Source organism: Poecilia latipinna, unplaced genomic scaffold (assembly GCF_001443285.1).
Source record: "Poecilia latipinna isolate Pla-1442-1.1 unplaced genomic scaffold, P_latipinna-1.0 Scaffold328, whole genome shotgun sequence".
NCBI lineage: Eukaryota > Metazoa > Chordata > Actinopteri > Cyprinodontiformes > Poeciliidae > Poecilia > Poecilia latipinna.
This window is the reverse complement of record NW_015112944.1, coordinates 326,879-351,550: the sequence shown is the minus strand read 5'-3', so window position 1 is coordinate 351,550 and position 24,672 is coordinate 326,879. Positions and strand designations below refer to the sequence as shown.

General features: G+C 38.5%; 1 protein-coding gene across 7 annotated transcripts in view; it reads right to left on the bottom strand.

Moving 5' to 3' along the window:
- The window catches only part of LOC106949145 (dipeptidyl aminopeptidase-like protein 6), a 105,319-nt gene that overhangs the window by 37,366 nt on the left and 43,281 nt on the right, over positions 1 to 24,672 (bottom strand). Inside the window, exons 1-3 of one of the 7 annotated variants that reach the window (XM_015035212.1) lie at positions 14,047 to 14,328; positions 3,678 to 3,697; positions 774 to 778 (exon numbers count right to left, since the gene is read on the bottom strand). The exons of 5 other annotated variants lie outside the window; for them this stretch is intronic. In XM_015035212.1, the coding sequence (XP_014890698.1) occupies positions 774 to 778; positions 3,678 to 3,697; positions 14,047 to 14,096 (75 nt within the window). In that variant the 5' untranslated portion in view covers positions 14,097 to 14,328. Of the gene's footprint in view, positions 1 to 773; positions 779 to 3,677; positions 3,698 to 14,036; positions 14,329 to 24,672 lie in introns of those variants that run through there. One more of the 7 variants, XM_015035213.1, reaches the window with a different exon arrangement.

Here is a 24,672-nt window from a genome sequence, read left to right as displayed (position 1 = left end):
TCTGCAATCATTGAGCCGCTCCCTGCTGCTCGCGTGCGAGGAGTCCCCGCAGCTTCGCCTGATAGCTGGAGTGGAGCGACGGCTTCAGAGCAGGCGCAACGGGCAGAATAATGAGCCGCTCCCCTAGCGCAACCCAGCAGATGGTAGATAGCTAATCAGCACTGTTTGAGGCACATCTACTGGACAAATCCACAGGACACAGAAAACATTTTAAGAGCAGACATGTGGGAGGCGGCGGACTGGTAGCCAAAGATGACTGGCCCAAACCCAAAAGCATATGTCTTCAACTTTTTTGGTTATGGAGGCAATCCGAGTGCTGTTATTGTGCGATTCCCCTGGCACAAACACACACCATCAACCACTTGTAAACATATTGTGTCCATTCGAAACAGATGGTCTACTAAGCAGCAATGGATGAGAGCTAAACGCCAATTTACTCAATGTTCAGCCTCGTGGCATTGTTGAATGATTTACTCTGCCATCTCTGGTACCAGTCTGTAGATAAATGATAAAAGCCTTCTACTGAGGAACCAATTTCTGATAAATCATAGACAGACCAGTTCCATGATAACCAACAAGTCCTGCTTTTGTTCTTACAGCATTGTTACCATGGAAAATGTGATTGAATGACTTTTCTTTTAAGAATGTAACAAATAAACAAAGTACTCCAAATTAAATTGAATTCATTTTGTTTCTTAAACGCATGCACTTCAACTCATCCTCCTTCACTCGAAGCCCTACATAAAAATCTGGTGCTTCATTCACCTTTCAAGGTCGTCTAATTTAAAAAAAACAAAAACAAAACCTGACTGCACCAGTGGGGAATCTAAATGTCACAAGGTATAATTAGATTTATAGCTGTCATTGTGTGAGGGTGGGGGAGAGGAAATCAATCAAGAAGCAAAAGGAAGACGAATAATTTCTTAATGCAGGTCAGAGACAAAGACCTGAAGAGTAAATACTTGGAATGGGTTATGGAAAGACATGGAAACTCTTTCACTTTCCCAGAGACGTTACCCTGCAAGATCCCCCAAAAAATGATCTCTGTGGGAAAACAGAGATCAAAACAGACTGGATATTTTAAATGATCTTTGTAAGATGCTTGACTGGCCTTAAATGAAAAAAGATATCACAGTAAATACCAAAAATTACTTTAACCAAAGTCTTAAGTACCAAAACACAATTCTCAAAAGTAGCAGTGATACGGTGATGGCAGAGTCGTCCAGTGGAAATAATAAGAGATGAGAGTAAGCATACCACTAAGGCATCGTTAAAGTGACTTAGAGTCACATTTAAGTTCCTTTGAGTGGCCTAGTCAAAGCTAAGACATCAGTCTAATAAGTTTATATGAATGCCGTGAACGACACATTAAAAATGTCCCGAATCCTCTGTGTTTTGTCATATTTGCACGGATTAACAAGACATTTAAGTTACTGCTAACTTTAAAAAAATAAGGGTTACCTGACTTTTCTCCCTCTTCCCCTTCTCCTTTTTGTTAACATATGTTTGCAGCTAAAGGGATAAATGTCATTTGTAATTTTTTGCATCAGCGATTTCATTAGTTATCCTCAATAGCCTATAATAACTGACAGATAATTTTAGAAGAAAGACATTTTCTAACTTCGCTAATGATCTAAAAGCACAGCTATTCACACCCACATCCAACCGATTTGCAGCAGCCTTGTGTTTTAATGAGGCTGTGTTCTTCCTAAAAGCAGATCTGGTTTTAGCAGGGATCCAGGTCAGCCTGACGCTTGTAGCGGAGAGGCTGCCAGTGGGAAGTGAAAAGGTGACTATAAACCAACACTGATAGGTGCTCCTGTGTCTAACTCAGCAACCTGGGTGTGCCTGGTACCAGACCTGGGATTCTAATGAACAGTTCAGACAATAACTACTCCATTTTTTTTTTTTTTTGCCTACGTGGCATTAAAAGCTCATTTCATCAGGTTAATCCTGTTTAGGTGTTTGCACTGGTTCATTTACATACTCATTCAGTGGACCAGTAGTCTGATCAGGAGCAACATGTTGCCTCCAAAGTGGAGCTACTAAATTTTCCCCAAAATGCCACAGATGAGAGTAGTTGTTTTTTAAACAAAAGGCAATAAAAAAGGTTGTTTACTGCAGGATTCCCATGCATTTGAATGACAATAAGAAGATGAGTGTTTTTGTTGTTTAGTTATTTATTTTGTATTAGGATAAGAACTGCATGACGTTTTCCAAACAAAAAATACATTTGGATATGTTATTATTCCTCCACCCCATTCATCATATATCGTACATTTGACACACTTTTTCACAAAAGTCCTCACTGTTTTCTCCGTCCGATCCTAATTATGAAAATATTTTGAAGAGCAAGTTTGTTTATGAAGACTTTATAATAAATCTTATTTGTTTTTGGTTTGCTTAATTAAAATGGATTTAAGATGTCTTGTAGTTCCAGTGTTAAATGCTCTTTAGAAATTATGGTCTAAGAATGTAGGTTGCACCTACATTCTTAGAACATTTCATGCCATTAGTTAACAATCGTCTCAAAATGACATTTATGGTAATAACTTCTGGGACAACTTATCGTCCAGCAAATGTGTTATTGTGGCAGGCCTGATCATAATTCTTCCATCCAATGGTAGGATCATCCACATGTTCGTACTATTAAAACTTTATTCCTTAGAGACTTGACCTTGTTTTGGGTGATGCTGCAGGTCAGGACAACAGGATATCTGACATTTTGAATTTATATAGTATGGAGACATTAGGCAGGATTTGACATGTACAAGTAAACTATTGAGTTTGGATTTAGGCCAAATAATAAGACAAAATTGTGAATGTTAAGATAAAGCCAAAACAAAAGTATCCAGATAGGCCAGAGGTCACATACCCTGCTCTCAAAGTCCATAAACAGGCCATTAAAAATGTCTGCATCCCACCTGAGCTAAATATTGAATCATAAATTGTTTATTCTGCTTATGAGCAAGCTTGGAATAATTGTACCTATATCCACTCAATGGTTTAATAAATACCCTTTCAGAATAAAATGTAAGGCTTAACTAGAGGGCTTCTGTCTGGAGGTTTTAAATTAGAGGTCACGATCTGTGTGCACAAACAGCAACTTTCCACATTAATCTTCCCACTCACAGATACTGAGGAGCTCCAGCCACCCATATCGGTCCAGCTGTTCATAACCGTGTTACCAATTAGGCCTGGTCTCCAACTGCCTGTCGTGGCGAGAGTGCTTATATGGCAGCTCAGCGAACCGTCCACAAGTTAACGAGGGGTCCATGTACACGTGAAAACGAGACAGCTCGACTGTTCGGCAGAGAGCGCTCGCTGCAAGCGTCTCTGAAGCCTCCAAAATGCAACGCTGCCAGTTACTTTCAATTAAATGCTAAAAATGATCCTGTGTTTTCTTTGCCTTTGTACCTCTTGTCTCTGCAGTTTGCCTAACAGCAAGGCAAATCAATACCGGAGCCAGTGAGTACACATAGAAAACCAGCAGTTGCATCAATAAGCTGATTTATTGCTGCAGAGGAAAAATGTGTTCAGAATAAGGTGAACATCCAAGATCTAAATGATCCTATTTCCCATACGATATCATACTTTGATGGGTGAGACATGCCGATGCCGACCTCTCCCTGAGCTAGATACTGAGCCGATACTTTGGGAGGTTTGCAGATCACGGCGCTGTTCCTGCTTCTGCTGCCTTGTGATCTAAAAGTGACAAAGAGTTGAAGCGCACCCTCAGAGAGGTGTCCGGTTCACTATGCCTATGTAGTATATAGAGGTATCTATAGATATGATATGTTGATCTACTTGCTATTACTTTGTTTCCAAAAAAGCTCAGATATAAGCTGGGAATGTAAATGTGGATAAGGAAATGGCAAGTACTGTCAAATGAAATGTGAGGTAAAGTCACTTTGCATGAAAAACTTTCAGTTATGCTCTGGGCCCTGTTATTTTGTTTTATAATGTGACACGACCAGGTGAATGACATGTATTGATTACAGTGTTTTTGAATCCCTCAGAGAGAGATTCAAAAACAGAATAAAAACATATCTCTTTAAACAAATTCCAGGTAAATGTAGCTGGTGATTACACCTCAAAATTAATAAAACATGCACATTTTCATTACCTTTAACAAAAACGCTTGCTAGTCATTTCACCCCCTCCACCATGTTGCACTTTTGCACTGCTGGTTGTGTCTCAAACAACTTTTTGGACATAAAGATGAGCTGCTTTTAAAGGAAGCTGAAGGTAACAAGTGTTTATGTCTATTAGCATAGTTAGAGTTAGTTTTAATCAGGGTTCCTAATCTGTCAGATTTTACCTGAACATAATTCTTATTAAAGGCACAATAATTGAAATAAGCTGCAATATAACATATGTTAAATCTACAATTTAAATAAATACATTTATTTGAATTGAACATTGTAGTAGCCAAACTCATGCATCATGGTTAAGTGCATGGATTTCTTTTAATAAGTATGAAAAGAAAGTAGACGGGGAAGAAATGGCAATGTGTGGGCACAAAATTGGAGTATTAATATGCAACGGGGTGAACTAAAGCCCATTAAGAAAGATAACTGAGTTTAAGATACAAAGGGAATGACAAAGAAGTGCCAAAGTATGCACTTACACCATGGAACAAAAAACCCCAACTTACTATATAAATACAGCCTACATTTTAAAAATAATGTACAGAATCTCTGCAAGAAATCCTTTCCTATGTGGGAATGATTGCAGGGGGAAAGTCGTGAATCTCTTGCTTTCTTTTTCAGAAAATGTTTGCTTGCAAATAAGAGGGTGGTTCTATTTTTGTTGGTGCAAAAGAGACTAGTCCAAGAGTTAAAGCATCTTTGCCATTTTTGATGCATATATTTATAATCCCCATGTGTGCCGCTGGCATTTACAGTGTTACAAAGTAGAATAATAAAGCAGCTAAACGAGTGTATTTGATAAGTGAAGAGGTGACCCAGTTTTCTGACAGTGGCCACTTTTCTGCACTTTTAATCAGCTGTCTTGGTGAAATCTCCCACAGAGTGTGGATATGAATCTGATATGTCATCAATGTTCTCTGAAAACACCATCACTGTCAGAAAACACAGAAAAAGATACACAACATGTTCTCTCTTCCAGCTACGATCTAAAAAAAAAAAATATATGTAGACAAATGTGTCGCTTTATGATTCACCCAATTTCTGTCTTTCTATTTCTAATTCCGAAAAAGGGGGTAAGAGTCAGACTAGAAAGTAGCAGAGCGTGTTTTAAAACTGCACTTTACTCTCAAACAGTCTGCTGTTATTAAGTATATACACTCTGATTGCTTTGCCTGTGCAGAGGGGTTTATCTCTGTGTGAAATATAGAGCGTTTCACCCACCTACTCAGGCACTAAAACAAAGCTCCAAACTCAGGCTGAAGTCGCTCACATAAAAAATGTATAAAAAAAGATTAGCATTGTTTCCAGAATAATCCCACACAGGCTCACAGAATCCATCTTTACGTTCTTAGATGTGTTTAGGCAGCTTTCACTGCCTTGAAAGATTATTTGCCGACTTACAGAGTTCTTCCGTTTTTTACTTTTTTAATAGTTTTCAAATGTAAGTAAAAAAAGCTGGCGCTATGTGAAAAAGTAATATTAAACCTAATGTTGAGGAGTGCCATCCTTGGTGTAATTTTTTCTTCAATTTCCTCATATGGAGGGCGTCATGTGTTGCTTTTTTGAATCTTGTTGCTTGTGTCACTTTATCATTCATTCTAAATTGATTTCTTGACCCAACAGGTCAGGCAGTAATCTTGGGTGTGGCTCATAACATTGAGGCAAAATGATTGGGTTAATCTTTTAATCCTTGATTTAAAAAGAGGACGTATATTTTCACAAAGGACAAGGTTGGTTTGCACAGCTCTGAAAACAGCTCTTGTATCATCTTTGGCTGGTAAGAAAATGAGTTTGATGACTTGAAATATGTAAGTTTAAAACCTGTGGGAAATGTTTGCAATTATTTTCATTTTGACCATCGTCTTCTAGGAGCATGCATCGGTGCTTTACAACAACAGGAGGCGCATCAATATATGAGAACAGCCATTTTCACCTCCTCTCCGCAAACGCTTCTAAATAAATCCGGGCCATTTCAGCACTGACAGCTACAAAGGACAGACAAATCCCATGAGGAGAGTCAACAACATTTCTCTCTGTCTATTTGTTGCTATTTCCATTCTGTTTTTGGAAGAAAAAAAGCTCAAACAATGGCACATCTTTTAAGGTCAAGCTTCCTTTACCCCCCACCTCTCACTCCGTCTAATCCCCTCTCCCTCCTACCTCCCCTTTGTCTAACCATCTCTTTGTCTCTCTGCTGAAGTGTGAAATGGATCTTTCCTGATCTCTGAGCACCTGGTTTCCAAGGGAACCAAGAGAGTTGTTTGAGTCAAATTTGCAGCAAAGATGGAGTCCGCTGGCGAACAGTACAGCAAGAACTAATATTGCTGTTAAGTGTGGGAGGAAGCATGGGGTCTGAAGAGATAAAGTCATCACAAAGACTCCAGAAAGACAATAGAGAAGAGGAACGGTGGCAACAAAGGCAAAACGCTGCTGTCTAAAGATACAGGACACTTGACACATGATATATAGCTCTGCTGTAATGTAGTCACTGTCTAAGAGCAGCAAACCCGAGAGCAAAGCAGCAGTCTGCAGACTTGGGGATAAACTTTTTCTCTGGAACGGCATCAATAAATTATGTGCATTCATGAGTGAGATTAAGAATTCATGCAGCCTGCCTTTTGCTTCGTGAATAGCCGGGCATCAGCCTGTCTGTAGATTTAACTGTCCGGTCTTTGAACACTTTTAGAAAGTCGGGCTCAGAGGGACAAACTCAATTGAAGCTAAATAAAGGCAAAGAAGAATGTGGCTCAGGTGGTGAAAATCAGCTTCAAAAGGACAGTAAGAAAGACCTGTGCAGAAGCAAGTCCCACAAATTGATTGTGACACTGTTTCCCCTTAAGGCTACATATGTATATAATATATATGTTTATATAAGACCTGCAGTGCAGTACGGCGGGAAAACAGTACAGAGAAAAAACTATTTGATAAGTACAAGTAATTTAGCAGTTTAATGATTCTATATGCATTAGGTGAAAGGGACTTTATGTGCTTATTAAGAGATCATACATTTTTCTTTTTTGCCTGGATTACTGTAGAATGGACTCCTCTTTCTCAGATTTCTTACAAAATTTTGGAAGCTTTTTACCAAGACAAACAGAGAAATACACCACTGTGTTTATTCCTACTGGCTATGTATAACATTTTTAATTAATTTTAAAATATTATCGCCCTTAAAATAATACATTAAAGCTACTGACCTCGTTTGTAGCCTCTCAACTGTGGATGCCATGTTATTATTAAAATTTTCAAGCCATAGTTTGTGACAAAGGCGAAAAGGACTTCTGTTTTATAGCTTTTATGTCACTCTCCTTTATTGCTTTCAGGCACGTAATGTCACCTTTAAATTATTTTATGTAATCTCTTCACTTTGTGAAAGCTCTTTTGGCAAAACTGGGTATGTTCATCTACTCCCAGCTTATTGGAAACTATTTCTTTAACATTATTAGGACAAGCACCATGTAGTTAACACTCATTATTATCAAAAACAACAGGTTGTTTAAAGATGGATAGTTGAACTCAGCTGAACATAACACTGGAAAAACAAGCCGGAGCAGCAGAAGTGGGCAAAAACGGAGTTCATAATTTGGGATTACGTAAATTCTGGATTAGTAACTGCTCCTGGACTTGGTTTGGTTCTTGACACGTGTGGATTTAGGCCAGCTGCTCATTCCATCACATTTAGATGTGAAAAATCTGTGGCAATCTTCGCAAGAAAATGATTTGGCCTGACCCTGACCAGGTCTGAATTGTTATTCTTACCCAACCCAGACTCTGCTATTCCTTCACAATCACTGGACTTGGGGATAAACTTTACCCTCCATCATAGCACCGACCCATTGAGATCACCTGGACGTCGAGGTTCATACTTTTTTATGATCAACAGGTAATGGTATGGTGTTTGCCATTGCAAGTGCACAGAGTAAATCTTTCACAACATGTCGAAAATATCTTTAAATCATTTAGACCTCTGGCTTTTATGCCATTATCTGAGCCCATATGGAAATAAATGATTTAATAAGTGATGAGATGTTTTTCTCCTCTGTGGTCCAGACACTTAAATCCTTCCAGTCAACTACGCTACTCCCTAAATTGACAATCCCGAATTAAATTAAACCCAGCCAGTGCGTCTCAGTTAAAAATACCGTAAGCGCCGCAATCTTATTATGGATGGCCTCAAAGGAGCAAAGTTGTGCCTATGAAACTTTACCAAGTGTGTGGGAAGGAAAACTCAAGGGATCACTGGAGTTGGAACTGATAATAAGAGAAGCAGACACACACTGCAGGAAGCTTTGACTAAAACATGTCTTTATGAAGGCACACTAATAGTGGGGTTGGAAAATGATTCAAAAATGATTCTCCATCTGAGTTTAAGAGGAAAAAGTCCAAAGTTATTGAAAAAGAAATGTTAGCTATGTGTTCAAAATAATTTAACAATAACATCCCTTCCCACTTTTCTGTTTTTCATGAGACCTAAATGTTTTCTAAAGTGCGTCGTTCATTTGTGCAGCAGCGCTCGGCTCCACTGGGTTAGCAGCAGGTGGTGGTGACTGTAGAGTTTTAGAAGCTTGAATCCATGCAGTGAAATGACAGTGAAGCCAAGTGAAGTGGAACAATGGCATCAAATAATAACCCCCGAGGGACAGGAGGGATCACGTTCTTATGCACATCTAAAATATGACAAATTGCTGTTTTAAACATTGTTCTTTTCCTCTGAGATATTACACAAACAACTTCTCAGTTATTTGCAGTTTTACAAGTGAAACCACAGCTAAGGGCGACTACATGGTGTGCCAGTAGTGAAAGTGCTTCGATTCACCGGCTCGTCTCTGCTGAAGTTAATTATTGGAAAGAGTCCTCAAAACAGATGGACAAGAAAATCCATCGCAGTCTATGTGGAATAAATGAATATTAAAGCAGCAGGAAAATGTCTGGAAAAGAATTTAACAGGTTTTGTTTTGTTTTCCTCTCTCTTGTTGTGGAGTGCTTACTGTATCCCCAGAGATGCACTGTCACAATACAAACTTCACCTCTTTACTCCCACTTCAATAGTCGCATATAAATATTTTACCCGAACCTAAAATGTTTAAATTATTGTTTTCTCTTTGTCCTGTGAAGGACCTCAAGTTACGACAATGATCGAGCGAGGTTCTGCTAACTGCCAGCTTGTGACAACAGCTGGTAGCTTGTTCACAAAGCTTTTGCACAAAGCACGCATTGAAATGTGCCACGCACAGAATCATGAAAGTACAAGTACACCAACAAGAGTAATACATCCAAAACAGAGTATTCCACAATATGGAGGTTTAGATCATCTAAACTTGAGAACCAACAAAGGCAAATTGAGGTAATGCCACAGACTGCCGAGCTGTCATCCGAGAAAGAAGCAGTTGCATATTCAAAAGTATTTTAATGCTTTTGCCTATAGAAAGGAGCAGAGGGAAGCCTTTAATAGCACTTCCTGGCTCCAGCTTCTTTTTTTCCCCCAACAGATCTCTTTTTCCCTTATGCTTGCAAGACATCTCTTTCTGCACGGTCTGTGACAATACAAGTCAATGAATGGTTTCAAGCTCAATAAGCCAGAATGGGCACATGCCAAAGATCTCCAATCCACTTGTATCATTTGGCAAGATACCGGGAGGTGCAAAACACTAGTGTTTCTGTGGATAAACCCTAAAAAAAGCTTTTGGAGTGGTGACTGAGACGAGACAGCTGTGATTTTATTGTTAGGGCATAGGTACATCTATCTGCACCTCGTTCCACCTTAGAGTTTCTGTTCATGTCCAATCATTTAGAGGATTTTTTTTAAATCAGAAATGCTCTTAAGTCTCTTAAGAATCAAAAAGTAAAATTTTAAAGGTGATGCATTGTCCAAAATCACCTTTTTTGAGCTTCATTTCATGAAATAGTGTTATCCTCTCAGAAGGCATACCTGGAGTGTTGCTTTGATTCTTTCATGCATGTTTGAAGTATTCTTCAACTTCCCCTTGCAGCCATTTGGGATCCCTAAATGCTTGCTCTCACGAAGCACCGCATATTTCCACAAAGCACCTCCTTGGAGCTGCAGTCTCCAGTCAAGCTTCCACCTTACAGAGCTCCCCTCCTCCAAAACTCCCTCTCTCAGCTCCTTTAGACTAGTGACAGCAGCAATTAGCAAACACTGTGGCACAGAGCGACATTCTTTTACACTGTACAGTGTGTTGCCCAAGGTAGCATTTGTGGACTTAAAAGTTTATATGTTCCACAGTTTTGTAATTTTGCTCGACAAAACGTCCTAAACCTCAGATGTAAAAGTTAAAACTTCACTTGCCCAGTTTTGTCTAAACAGAGGACGTCAGTCAATGGCATGCTCTTCCTAGCCATGTCTCCTTTAGCTGCCTCCAGCCACCAAAAGAAAGTTAAATGTGAAGCTCTGAAATAGAATTAGAGAAACTGAATAAATCGCATGAAATAATGAAGAAATACAACTACTGTAGTATAAAAGTGGACATGAAAACATGAGAGACAATGTAGAATAGAAAAGCTAACAATGAAAAATTTAAAATGAGTCTTTCTTCAAGATTTAGATCCATTTTATGAAGCCTACAGATAAAATACTTTGCTGATTCTGCCAAAGGACCAAATAGACATATTCAATAAGAAACTTGAACCTGGTCAAAGTTTTTTATTCAAAAGAGAAAATTTCATTTAAATTTTCAGCTTGCACCAAATTGTTTTGCTCTTCAGATAAAAATGGAAGACATGCACTCATTTTGCTCCTTAAGAGGAAATGAACCATAGTGAGACCAATATTGCTTTGACATTCAAGTCCACAAATAAATGACAACTTCAGACGGCCTCTTACATGTCGCTCCCGTTTTGTTGCTTTTAATCAGTCTATGAACGAGACAAAGAAAGAATGAGAGAGGGGGAAAAAAGTGTTTTCCCAGAGCATATGAATTACCGCCTGCGTCTGGACAAAACTGCCATCGTATCTTTTAATCATCAGAGGAACCGCAGTGCACAACAACACGACTGAAGCTGAATCACTGAAGAATAGATGAGGTCAAAATACGTCTCTCGCTATTCCTCCACCTTTCTTTTTTCTTTTCCCTCGGCTGAATGTATTCCTGAAAAATATGCAGCTGAAAATTAAATCCACTCCGAGTTACAGGAAAGATAAGAGCTCTATTATGCTCTCAGAATAATTGTGCACAGATGCAGCTTGATGAAAGTTTGAAGAAGAAGAAGAAAAAAAATGGAACTAAAAAGTGGATTTAATGATGGCATATTTGTGTTGAAGTGGGGTGAACTGTTCATGTCGTACCAAAGCTCAGCCAACAGGTTTGTTTTGATGCTGCCTTGAACAAAACAATCAATGCGCTTTGAACAGCGTTCTGTACAGTAATTAAGGAGACGCGTTTTCATACAACAAACTCAACATTAGAGCAACAGCGTACTGCTTTAGGACAGCTGTAGCAACATCATCTGCAGCAATGCAAGGGATAGTTTATAGCACAGCTGCTAAGAAAAGTAAAATCCTTCAATTCACATGTTCTTTAGATTAAAACTGAATGGACTGATTTGCTGTTTAATCTCCACTGACAGCCGGCGGATTCTTGGAGGAGGAGGAACTTTGACTCACAAATGTACCACTGCCTTCCTTTCTTGGCACCGATATGTTCACCTTCTCTCTATCTCTCCATTCTTGCATAATTGAAGAGCATATGTACAGGAAGGTATCTGAAACTGATATTACCAAAGAGCAAGTCTGTTTTTCAGGCAAAAGTACAAACTGTCCATACTGGTAGAAAACAAGAGAGGACTGAGGTCGGTCGGATATAAAATTCATATATGGTTCCTTTTTAGCAGAGGTGAAATGATTGCTCCCTGTGCCGAATAACAACTGAGGATCACGTGTTGCCGCCCCGATGTGCAGACGAGCTCGTGTGCATCTCACTTTCTGCTTCGATTTTCTTTCAAGCTTCAAAAGGAGCTCATGCTCCCTTATTTTTGATCAGAATTTGGTTAGGGATCAGTCGCGCTGCTGTTGACTCTGCAGTTCTGCTTTCATAAGTGTGCAAGTGGGATGCAAAAGTAAACATTTTAGGCTTGAAATGTTCAGAAATAATAGGGAAAACACCATCCAATAAAGTAAACAACAACAAAATGTCACACAATGAAACGCTGGAGAGGCATACAAGGCTTCTCAATTGATGCCCATTCGGTTGCTGTAATGAAAAGCTCTCACTTCAGCCTTTGCAAATGCATTTTAGAGGTAAATACTCGACAATTATCGGCTGTTGCACAACTAAAGTAATAGTCAAGGGCTTCCCTCCACATTTGGGCAAACATGGATTTATTTTTATAGAACACCTTTCAACCTAAATTATGATGCGAGTGTTAGAAGCACGGTTACGTAAACCCAGAAGTGGTCTGGGTGTCTACATGCAGCTTTGTCTTTTTTTTTTTTTGTTCCTCTGTTCCCTCACACAAAGTGCAATTAGGTATGGAGCAGTATGATGTTTTCCTGGTCACATAACCCTGAGTAGAAACATCATGGTTGCCATGTTTTTCGACTAAAAAATGAAATGAAATACACAACATCTAACTGCTTTCATTTATATCAAAAAAGTAAAAGAAAAATCTCAACAAAATCCACAGCTTGACCAAAACATCTATAATAATGTTTTCTGCAATATTTATTTAGAGGTATTTTGACTTTGATGCATGCACTTAAAAAAATGTAGACTTACAAAATTTTGCTTACTGCACAACATTTCATACTTTTTTCATGTTGCTCTTCATATAGTAACACTGGGAGTATAAAGTTGATATTAACTGTTTTTTTTAGCCTGGCTAACTGCTGGCGTAGCTAACCCGCGCCCAGCTGATTAACATGTCGCTGGTGGCTTATTGGTCAGTGTTACCAAGAAGCACCTACAAAAACGATTCTCCACACAAGCTTTTTTTTATTTTTCATAGATAAATATTTTAAATAAAAACTTTAACTCTGTCGATAACATGATAGACAGAGTTAAAGCTAGAGCTAGGGCTATCATAGCAGTGAAATTAGTTGTCACAACTTTATAAAAATGTTGCTACTAGACAATGCTTTTTTTATTATTATTATTATTATTTCAACACCACAACTGACAAGAAACATTTCTAACAGTAAGTTAAGTCTCTCATGTCAACAGGAAATAGGAGTTTTTGTTCAGGCAGCTGACCAGCACTGCGCAGCAACAGATGGGAGAGCCAATCCTGCCAGACTCTAGGGTTCATATATCAGGAGAAAACATCCCTGCAGTTTCTCTGGCATAAAAAAAAAACTTTAATCCATTAGAAAGGAATGACTTAGATTAAAATGCCTTTAAATCTAAGTTTGAATCTACGTCTGCGCAACTTAATCTATGAATAAATTGCGTATTTGATACCACTAACCTTCCGTAATTCAGTTCATGAGTTGCTACAGCTAAATGTAACAGTAAAAACAAAATAGCAAGTTTCTCCTGCAATTGATGTTTGGACATTTTCACTGTCGTGTGTCGTTTATCTTAGCAAACCTCTCCGTAACAACCACTGCGCTCAGCTGTTTTTGTAACGTCAAACAGGCTGTTATTATATAAAAAAAAAAATAAAAAAAAACAACTGTGGCAAAGATGTTGATGCGGAAGTTTAACAGTCTTGCGTACATCCAAACTGAAGCAGGACTGAACATCATAAAAGTAGAAACATGTGAGAGAAAAGTGATGAAACGGGAACAAACCTTCACCAATTTAATATGTGCAGCTTATTTGGACACACGGTTTGCGGCAGTGCTGCGATGTGTCGCTAATGAGGGATAACGAGCGCTAAACGCGTAATTAGGCGAACGAACCGAGCGAGCGACTTCGCCTTGGGACTCACCTGGTCGTGCTGCTGCTGAGCCACTTTTCCCGACCCGTTCGCGTCTTTCGTGGAAGTCATGGCGGTGAATAAAAGACGTTTAGGGATAGAGGGAAAGAGGAGAATACGTCTCCTGCCTGCAGGTGCAGAATAATGAAGCGATAGAGAGAGAGAGGGGGGGAGAGAGCGCGGAGGCTAACAGACCGACACACGGTGAGACAGGAGGAGGGAGAGACAGCCGCTCGGAGTGCTGAAGGAGATCCAGTGATTGGGTAAAATAATGAAGGGACCGTGGGCGCAGAGTTCAACAGCAGATGTGGCTGAAAAGCTGCGTGGCGCTGAGATGTGGGAGGTTCAGCGCGCACCTACCTTTTCAGGGTGTCATCATCACTGACTCCTGGCTGCAAACTGAAAATTGTTTTCGGGTTTGTTGTTGGAAATGTGTGGCATTTAATCAGATGCATTTATTCAAAAGTTGTCCATTTGAGCGCAAATCAGGTTCAATGGACGCGTGTAAAATCCCTTCCAAACAAAAAAAAAAAAAAAAAAGCTGCTGAAAATTGAGTCATTATCTTTGAAAAGGGGGTTCTATTTTTTTTTTTTTTTTTACAGGTTTTTAATTTTTAAATTGCGTGCACAGTAATTAGACAAGTTAGTATTTTGACCATATCATTTCTAGGAATAAAACTGGCTAAACGTGAATGCTTCATTAATTTAAGCATAGCAGGTGTTGTGTAGCTGCATAATGGTGGTGGTCTTCATGGTCAACAGGTTGTATCAAGATCTTCATAACTGTGAGGCACTTTTTTTTCTTTAGGCAAAATGAACCAGAATGAGATTTTTTTTTTTTTACTGATTCTGAAAAAAGTCAAAATTATCAACAGTCTCTCAGAGGGATGCAGCACTCTTGTAAATTGCTAAGATATTGGGGTGCGATCACAGAATCACCAAATGTTTTGTTGTAAATAATCAACAGGGTCTCAAGAAACCTGTTGAGAGAAGACCCTGCAAATTAACTGGCAAGGATTTCAGAGAAATCACCAGGAAGCTCGCCGTCTTCCAGTTCTGTTATATTCCAGAAGTGCAACCTACCTGGAGTTCCTAGAAGTACAAGATGTTCAGAGCTCAGAGACGTTACCAAGGTTTTTGTTTATCATTCTTACTGAAACAGATGCAATTTAAAAAAAAATGAACTGGCAAAATACATTTAGTTGTATAATTTCTCAGATAGCATAGACCAAACAAAGTAAAACTCAGTTATGTCATATGTCTTATGGTAGATTACTACTGAGCACAACGAGTTTTAATCTGCAGAGGAGATGTTTCACTGGCATCATTTCACCCTTGGCAACTTCTTCCTTTTGGGCTTGAAACAAATTTTACATTCAAAATTAGCACTGTGTTCTAAGGAGTATGCATTCATTAAGTGAGTGAAACACTGTGTATAAACATTTTTATGTCATTAGCCTTTTGTTGTGTATGGCCAGTGCCTACTCTGTAGCAGAACCACAAATATATATGAGTCATTTTTCCAAGTTCTTCACCCCTTATCCAAACTCCAAGTTAAGTTGTGAGTATTTTGCCTCCAGTCTAAGTACAGATAATTTATTTTTTCTTTTCTTTGTTTTTTTTTTTTTTTTTTTCTGTCTAATGGGTGAAATGAACAATATTCCATTAGATACTAGATGTCTGTCCTGTCTCAAACCCATAATTTCTCTTAGTTATAAATTAAAGTAATTAATACTGTCAGAACTGCAGTCGATGGCATTTTAGTTGTAAAGGCTTCCTGTGTGAAGCATTAAATTAGCTTTGGTTAGCTCCTGAGAACACACATGTACAGAAAACACGAAACCCGCTTGGAATTCAATTTACCAAAAATGTCCCTGTTTTTAAAATAAATAAATAAATAAAATATATCTATCCCCTAACAGAATAGCACCCTTTGTGGTGAGCCACATTACTCACATCAAATTGAACCACTGCCTGGCACACCTCCATTTTTTGCTCCACTTGGGTATGGAGAGCCCAGGGTTTCGTCCTTGTACTTGGACTAGCATTAAATTATACCAGTGTTCATTTGCAACTGCTCAGCTCTGAGCTGCAGTAACTGATAATATGGAGACCTGTCAGCTTGTATCAGATCATTATAGGCGCTCATTACTGGCAAGACCATTACACAGGAAATGGGAACGGGAATCAATGCAAGACAAAGAAAATGCCTTTGTGCGTTTGATGCGGTTTGTTTCATGCGAGATTTGTGGAGTTTGCTGAAGTCAGAACACATTTGTGATTAAAAAATGTTCTCTATACCATACGGTTGATGAAGTTGGGGAGATATAAGTTTTGCATGTAGTGTGCCCATACCTGCAAAAAATCATTTCCAACCACAGCTTCCTGGCAGTTTGCTGTATTGTCTGCCAGTAAAACAAAGCATTGCCGCTGGCCTGGCTCTGGAGAAGCATAGTTACCGTCCTCCCACATCGAGCAGAAATAGTTCCAGTTCTAAAACACTGTTTGTGCTGTAAGAATGTGTCACCTCTATGCATGCACAATCCACATCCCTGTTAGCACAGCTTGTCTGCTTATTTGAGCTATGCACACAACAACACATACACGCACACACACACACACAAAGTGCTCTCCTGCTCGTGAAAGTATTTCCTCAGAAGTCATGCACAGCCTCTGCAGCGCTCCTAGCCTTTTGAACCAGTCATCTGTTAGAGGAAAAGAAACAAACAATCTCAGACACGGAAAAAAAGAGAGTCCACGATGTGAAACAGTGGCACAGGAAAATGCTGCGTATCAATCTGAGGGGGATATTTTCTCTGCATATGCAAAGCAGTGCATTTTGTAGAAGATTATCACCTTTGCAGAGAATAAGTTTGGCTCCTCTCCCTATTATCCGAAACAATGACGACTTCCACAGGCAAATGTACCTCAGAACTAGTTTATATCTGCAGAATAATAATGAACTAAAAGTAATAACAGCCACTTTGGGGGGTAGAGGGGTGGGGTTGGTTAGAAACTCCTCATAAACTCTTTGTTCTGCCATCTAAAGTACCCACTCAGCTGAGGTCAGCTGAGGATCCCACTGATTAACACACTCCCGGTGCTTCCGGTTGTTCTAGAAAGCGTTTCTAGCACAACTAACCCAGAGCCAGCCGGAGGCGTATGTAGACTAAGTCATCGCTTGTGGTCCCTGAGCTAAGCGGGGGGCCACCGAGAGTCCTTAAATTTTCATTTGCCACTTTTTTTTTTTTTTTTGGCTACAAACACAAACTTTGTTTTATTTTATTGGGCTTTTACACTATAGACCAACACACACTAGCACACAGTGGTGAAGTGAAAGGAAAATGATGTAGAGCTTGCAAATAATAAAAATCTAAAAGGAGGAACATTTCAAGAACGAGCCGTGTTTTAAACGTACTAAATTCATTTAAACATTAAAAATAAAAGTATTATTAATTAACAACAAAAAGTATAACATTTAGCTAACAAACGTCTTAACGATGGTCACAAGCAGTGCTTTAAGGAAGGTAGTTTGGGCCTCACTTGTTAAACCTTTAAGATGCTGTTTTAAATGCAAACTGCTCAAACAATTAAGCAGTGGTGGTTGGTGGGAGATGGGCTTATTTATTTACATAACCACTTTCCTGTTTAGATGTGACTCAGTGCTTTGAACAGAAACCATAAATAACAGCCCAGCCAAAATAAGCAAAAAACAAAAAAGAAAAATAATTATTTCTTTACCAAAAACAGTACAAACATAATTATTTAAAAACGCAAAAAAAAATAATATCGTGAAAATATCTTATATAACAGATTAAAACTAAACTACTACAATAAAATAAATTAAAAGCTAAGGTGAAATGCTATGTCTTAAGCTTTTTCCCTCTAGAGACCATGAGTGAACTAACTTCCAGATGGCTCCTAAATCCAACGCTGCTGAGGGGCCCACGCAGCCTTGAGCTGGCCTTGAACTCACCTTGCTTTCTCCTTGTCTTCACACCTTACTGAGTTACAGAAAGCTAAATTGTTCATAACACAGCTGCATAAAAGACAAAACACAATAGAAAAGCACTCCAGCATTACAAAGTTTCATGGCCTACGTTTACCCTGTGGCTGTGTATAGATATAGTTTCAAAATGCAGCAGATTAGCCATGTTTTTGGCAACAACAACACTTTTAAACTTGACTGCACAAAACCCCAACACTGGTTGCACAGTTCATCTCATGGCCTGCAGGGAAGTCCATGAACAGCTTCCTGCCAAGACTAAGTTCAGCACCACTGCTGTGAACAGCTCCACTGCCTGCTGAGCTTGAAAGCCTGTTTAATCCTTTATGTGTGACGGTCACTTCTCTCCCTTTATCATCTGTTCAAGCTCAAAGCAACATGTTCCCAAAAGTTATTTAGTGAGAGATTAAATCTCGCCTCACAATCTGGAGATCTCAAAGAGGTAAAAAAAAAAAAAAAAAAAAAAAAAGTCTAAACAAAAAGCAGCAATGGAGATAAATCTGGCATTAAGTGAAAAAAGGAAGGCAAGCAACCGAAGAGCGGAAGAAAGGAGGCAGGCTCTGGTAAACAAAAAGCAAGAGAGGGGAAACATGAGGGATTGTCACGACATGCTGGATAGGAGTGAATTTTAACTTGAAACTTTTCATTATTAATTTAATCTGTTTTGAGAAAAAAAAACCGGATCAACTCAAAATCTACAGGGGAATATGAGCATCACCTCTGTATCACCTTTTTACAACGACTTAGTACTCACTCAGTACTAACGTCATGCATTTTTTTGAGTATGCCTTACATTATGAAGCCTTTTCAGGCAGACCTTGTCAAATTAATCCATCCTATTGAAGCTTAAAAGCTGTTCTGAGCTTTGAATGCATTCCTACTAAAGTTTTTTTTTCAAGGGAGTATCTTTCAGCTCTTTATGCAACTGCCAATAGACCTGACAGTCGTCTTCTACTGTATGCTAGCTCCCCCCAGTGATCACTGCTTATCTGACATCTTTATGCTAGTCCAGACTAAAATGAAACAAGAACATGAGGTACAAAAGAGTGTTTTGTGCATAGTTCTTTTTAATTACAAAATCTAAAAGTTAAACTTTATTACATTAGCTGTAAGAAGATTTCTGAATGGGGAATGAAACCCTCTGCTTAGGTTTACCTGCAGCCAAAGTTACTAGTCTGAATAAGGAGAGGGAAAAAAAAATGAGGCAGCACATCTAAACAAAAGCTGGCACATATTTCCTGGAAAAGTGATGCTTATCAGATGCCGTCTGGAAAACTATCATCTTTCCATGTTTGCATAAATACATCACAGAGGAGTTTTATTTCCATTATAAAGACAGGGCAGTGCTGCTACTGTGATGAAGGACATCAATACCTGGCCAATCTAATGCAACATAAACCAATGCTGCAATGAATATTAGATTTGCTGATCTTTAAGGGTAGTTAAAGTCAATGGAATATTGAAAGGATTTTCCACTTTGGTATTAAAAAAATAATAATCCCAGCATCTCTGACATTTATGAAGTAAGTGTAAAAACTTGATTAGTTTATAAATTGATCATTTCACCTGAAGACTCGTGTTTGTTTCAGACTTTGTCATAAATATCATGGTGAGCACTTTACCCTGTGCTTCTATCAAATGGCATTGGAAGAAATGAAAGGGAATAAAAAGTGGAAGAAGGTAGCTGTATTATGATCATGAAAGGCTTACTGTTGTCAAAGAAAAGTCTTTTCATATTAATGAAACTTCTGTCAACATGTATAAATAAACTACAGGTCTGTTTCTGAAAATGCAGAGTCACTGTAAAAACGCTGTTAAAAGAGAAGGCATTGGTTTAAATGTTTAAACCAGTGTACCAATCTCACAAATTGGTACAGTGTAAAGTCTTTTGAATATTTTTTTCTTATTATTCTTCCTTGAGTTTCAAAATGTGGTTGTGCCATCTCTTCTTTTTAACAACACTGTAACAATTTAGAGCTGAGTAAGTCAGCTACTGCTATATTTACATAGGAAATTATCCCCTTCCTTTATGTTTTAGTGACATTATAAGCAAAGTGAATTTTGTTTCCTGCGCTTCGTTTTAAAAAATTTTTTTTAATGACATTGTTCAGTCTTTCAGATAAGAAAATAAACTGACAAGATATTTAGATCAAATTACGGATTTTAAACATGTAAACATTTAAATGCACAAAAAGTATAACAGATTTTGGGGGAAAAAAAAATCTGATCAAATTTGTGAAAAATAACTTCAAAGAAAATCCAGATTTGACCTGAAAGAGTCCAGTTGTCTCATGTAATCCAAGAGTGCTTAGATATTAGAGGAGACAAGTGATCAAAGATCAGGCTCCACTGTGGCTCATATACTTATGCTGCACATCAGCAATTTAACTATCGTAGTCATATAATAATGCAAAGCCGAGCATGCAAGATCAATATTAAAAGAGTCGGTGTCAAGATGAAGAAATGGGAGTGGGTGTGATCCAACGTTTCCTAACTGCAGGTGTGCAGGTCGGAACAAACTAATAGCTGGTCCAGCACATAAATGTTAACCACCAGATGTATTTCAAGGATTACCCCACAGCAGGAGTTAATTACATCAAAGTGATGACAATCATTATTCTCCATGAAGAGTGAATTTTGTGTTCTTGGACGTTGAAGATCTTGGTTTCATCACAGCTTGTTAGACTTTGTTACTTCAGTGAAACCGGGACAAGACAGGGTGACCCTTTACCGGCGGGAAAATTGACTTTAAAACACGCAAAGAAAGGAAATAAAAGCACATCAGCATGAGTGACGTTTTAACCGCTCATAATGTATTCTGATTTTAGAGGCCCATCAATCCGTGACGGCTGTTGATTTAGGAACAATCTATTCCCCCTCTGCCACTCTGCCGGCTGTCAGTGCAGCCAAATCAGCCATCAGTCATGTCGCCTTCGCCCTCTGGCCCGCCGTGACTACTTCAGCTGTCCGACTGGCAGAACACCTGTCTCACTCTGGGTAAAGTGCAGCTGCCATCTAACTCTCTTTCTTTCTGTCTTTCTCTCAATTCCTTTCTTTCTGTCTTTCTCTCAATTCCTTTCTTTCTCTGTCTCTCTCTCTCTCTTGCCGCTGCAAATCACACTGAAACGCAGAGTGGACCCGGCCTCATACTTCATCGCCGATCGTTACTGCTCTCTCAGGTCATCAATCCGACTGAAAACAAAACAAAAGGAAAATAAAATTAAATAAAATGCACACACTTCTGTGCATCGCAAAGTGATTCAATGCAGAGAAGTTCCCAGGCTGAAGGCAGAGCTACTTTCTCACTGTCTGGACATTACAGATGGGTAATTAACAAGAGCTGGAGTCTTTAATCAGGCTGATTATTGGTCTTTTACCAAGAGAGGATGTTCCAGGGGAAACAATTAATCTAGCATTGTCTTGTCTAAAATTGTTTGGACACACATACGTGCACACAGGCTTACAATAGAAAATAAATTAACTTTGTGTAACTCTCTGCCCTCTTAAAATCCTTTCTTTATCCTCACCGATACTTGTGGGAAGGCAAGCCTGCTCAGATGCAATGGAGCACTTAGGAAATGTATAATTTTTACAGACAAACTACATTAAAACTTTAAACATATAATGCTTTTTTTTTTTTTTTTTTGAATATGCACAAGTCTATTTTACCTTACGCTTTTCTATCTTTAAGCACATACTGCTTATTTTTTGAGTGGTCTATTTTACTTAAATTAGGGCTTTTATTTTAGGAGGCTTGCCAATATGTTCCTCGCAGAGGCAGATTCACTTCCCAATAATGTGTTGTTATTCCTATATTACGGAGTAAGGAAGCAGGTAATCTCGAGCTGCTCTGCAAATGGAGGAGGGTGGCACCTCACCACGTCGACCATAAGCAGAAAACAAGGAGAAATTAGGAAATAAATCATATGGATTTTATTGAATTGTTGCTTACTCACTACTACTGGTGCTGCCTCCAGGGGGAGCACCAGCACTGGCTACTCAGAGTGTTGGTAGAAAATGGATTGTTAGCTGGACTAAAGCTGCTTACACCAAGTATGGACATTTGTTTACCTTCTTGTAACACCGGACATGGACATAAAGTTGATGATCTATAAGTCTGGTGAGAGCAAAGCCAAGATTTGTTTGATGATTGAAAGAAAATGCTCTCCAAACTATCAATGCATTAAAACTGGCATCTAGCCACCCAGGAACTGTGGCCATCAAATCAATAGAACATGACTTCTGTTTATGCAACAACTAGAACTGCTTAATCACAATCAGAATTTAGTATCAATGTCTTGATATCAAAACTGCTTGGATACATTTTTCAGGTGCGATGCATCAACAAATGTTGCCAGAAAATAACCTGATGCTGTAAAGCAGTGGAGGTCCTTCTTGATGCAAATTCAACACATACACATTAACTCATTTAATTCAGGTAGTAATTCAGTTTCAAAGCCCCGTTTAGCAATAAAAGCACCAACAAAAAGAAATCTACATACAAGAAGAGAACTCTATCTATTTCCTAAAAGAAAAAAACAGAAATCAATCAATGTGATTGATTATGGGTTAATCCTAATCATATTTTCATAATAACATCCAAATTGTGCACCGACCAAGAGAAGGAGGATTTCTATAATTAGCAACAGCATGTGCTGAATTCGATTTTCCAAAATGACTGTCCTTGCTGGTGAACTCAATCTCCACACTAAGTACAGAAGCACAGAACACAAGATTCAGGCAGAATGAATGCTGCTTGAGCTGCACCACCTCTTGTGCCAGAAACCTGTGGAGTGGAGAGTCCAGCATGATGCATCACATAGATGCGAGCAAAGCAAATTGAGAATGACATACAATCCCCATGTATTTATTGAATCAGATGAAGGCCACTGCCCTACCCACACCGATGAGCTAAAAAAATAAACTGAACCTAATGTGCAATAAGAGACCGTAACAGCAAAACAACTTATAGATATTTCTAAGTTATTAGATACAATCCTAATAACAAAGAGAGAAAAATGGCACTTTATGAGCTCCCTAAAGCTAGGGCTCCCAAAAAAATTGTTTTATTTTTATTTTTATTCCATCTGTTCTGCTTTTAATTTTAAAATGTCATGTGTTACAACATAAACACTTTTTTTACACACACAAAAAATCTCTATTTATAGGGTTGATGTATGAAATGCCAACAGATGAACAGGAAAATAATAAAAAATTATGAAAACTGACTTCATAGTTTTGTACAGCTATAAGCCTTGTATTATGCTAAAATGTAGCAACTATACGCAGACCATTTTAAAATGACATTCAAGAATGAATGTCAATGAAAACATTTAAGATATGAACGTCTCATTCATATGACACAGCATCAGTTTGAATCAAATTCTACAGAAACATTTGGGTGTCCACACAAGTTTTATTTAAATAGACAGAGGCATTAATAGCTTTAGACTGAACAGGTTGCAGACTCTTGCTTAGGGAATAAAGGATGATGTAGAAATTCTTTCTATGTGTCTACAATTGTAACCGAAAAGAACACTATACTATATAGTGTACGAAAAACATGCCCGAAAGCTTAAATCAACTGACCATCAAACAGTGTTTTTTTGTTTTTTTTTTACTGATGCTCCGCTTCACAAGTTTTTTTTTCCTTTTTCAGTCATTACTTGTTTGTGAGTCCTTAAAGCTTTAACTTCAAAGCATTTCTTCCTTCTTTACCTTCAAAGACTCCAGCGTTGCTTTCATAGTATGTTTTTCAGGTCATGTTAGGTCATACTGAGTCCATCCTATCTATCAACTCTGGCTGCATCTGAAAACATTTCATTTTCTCACAGTTGTGAGATTTTGCTGCTCAGCAATAACCTGCATTGCACCTACACTGAGAGAACCTCTGGCCACACAGTGTGGGTTCAAAGAAGGCGCTTCTACACACAAACGCTACCTCATTAACTACAGGTCTTATAGTCTCAATTCATGCACTGACAATAACAGAAAAGTCCATGAATGCATATTAAATCAGATTTTGACTAATTTGAACCTTATCAAATTGTGTCATCTTGATTTTGGATGTGATTAGCCTGACATCACAGCTAATAGTTTAGTCTATAAAATCACTTGTGTGTGCACGTGTCAAGGTAAATCAATATTGAACTTAAGGTTTCTGTGAACAGTAGTTTGCCTTTACATGCTTTTTTTTCTTATTTTCTTACGACTGCCTCAGACTGAAAACAGTAGCTTCCACTGCAGTACAGTGTAGGATGGTGCTAATTGTCCCATGAAATAAATTTCTATATCTTTCATATACAATAATAAAAGAATTACCCTATAAATCTTTTACAACAATCTCAAAGCCTCCCATAGGCCCAAAGCTGAGTCAATGCAACATTTGTCTCTGAGGAAAAACTTGATTCCATCAACGAAACACACCACAAAGCAGAAAAATATACACATAAACTAATGCCAAAGGTGCAAGTGACTCCTAAGAGGACAAGCTGCGTCCTTGGGGAAAACAGATATAAGAGAAACTTTCTAAAGTAGACCGTCAATATCCACACTGGAGAGGTTATTCAACTTTTACACACAATCCCTGCAGTCCATTTATAGCATGTCAAGACCCTCATTCTTTTCCGGTTTTAGATAAGG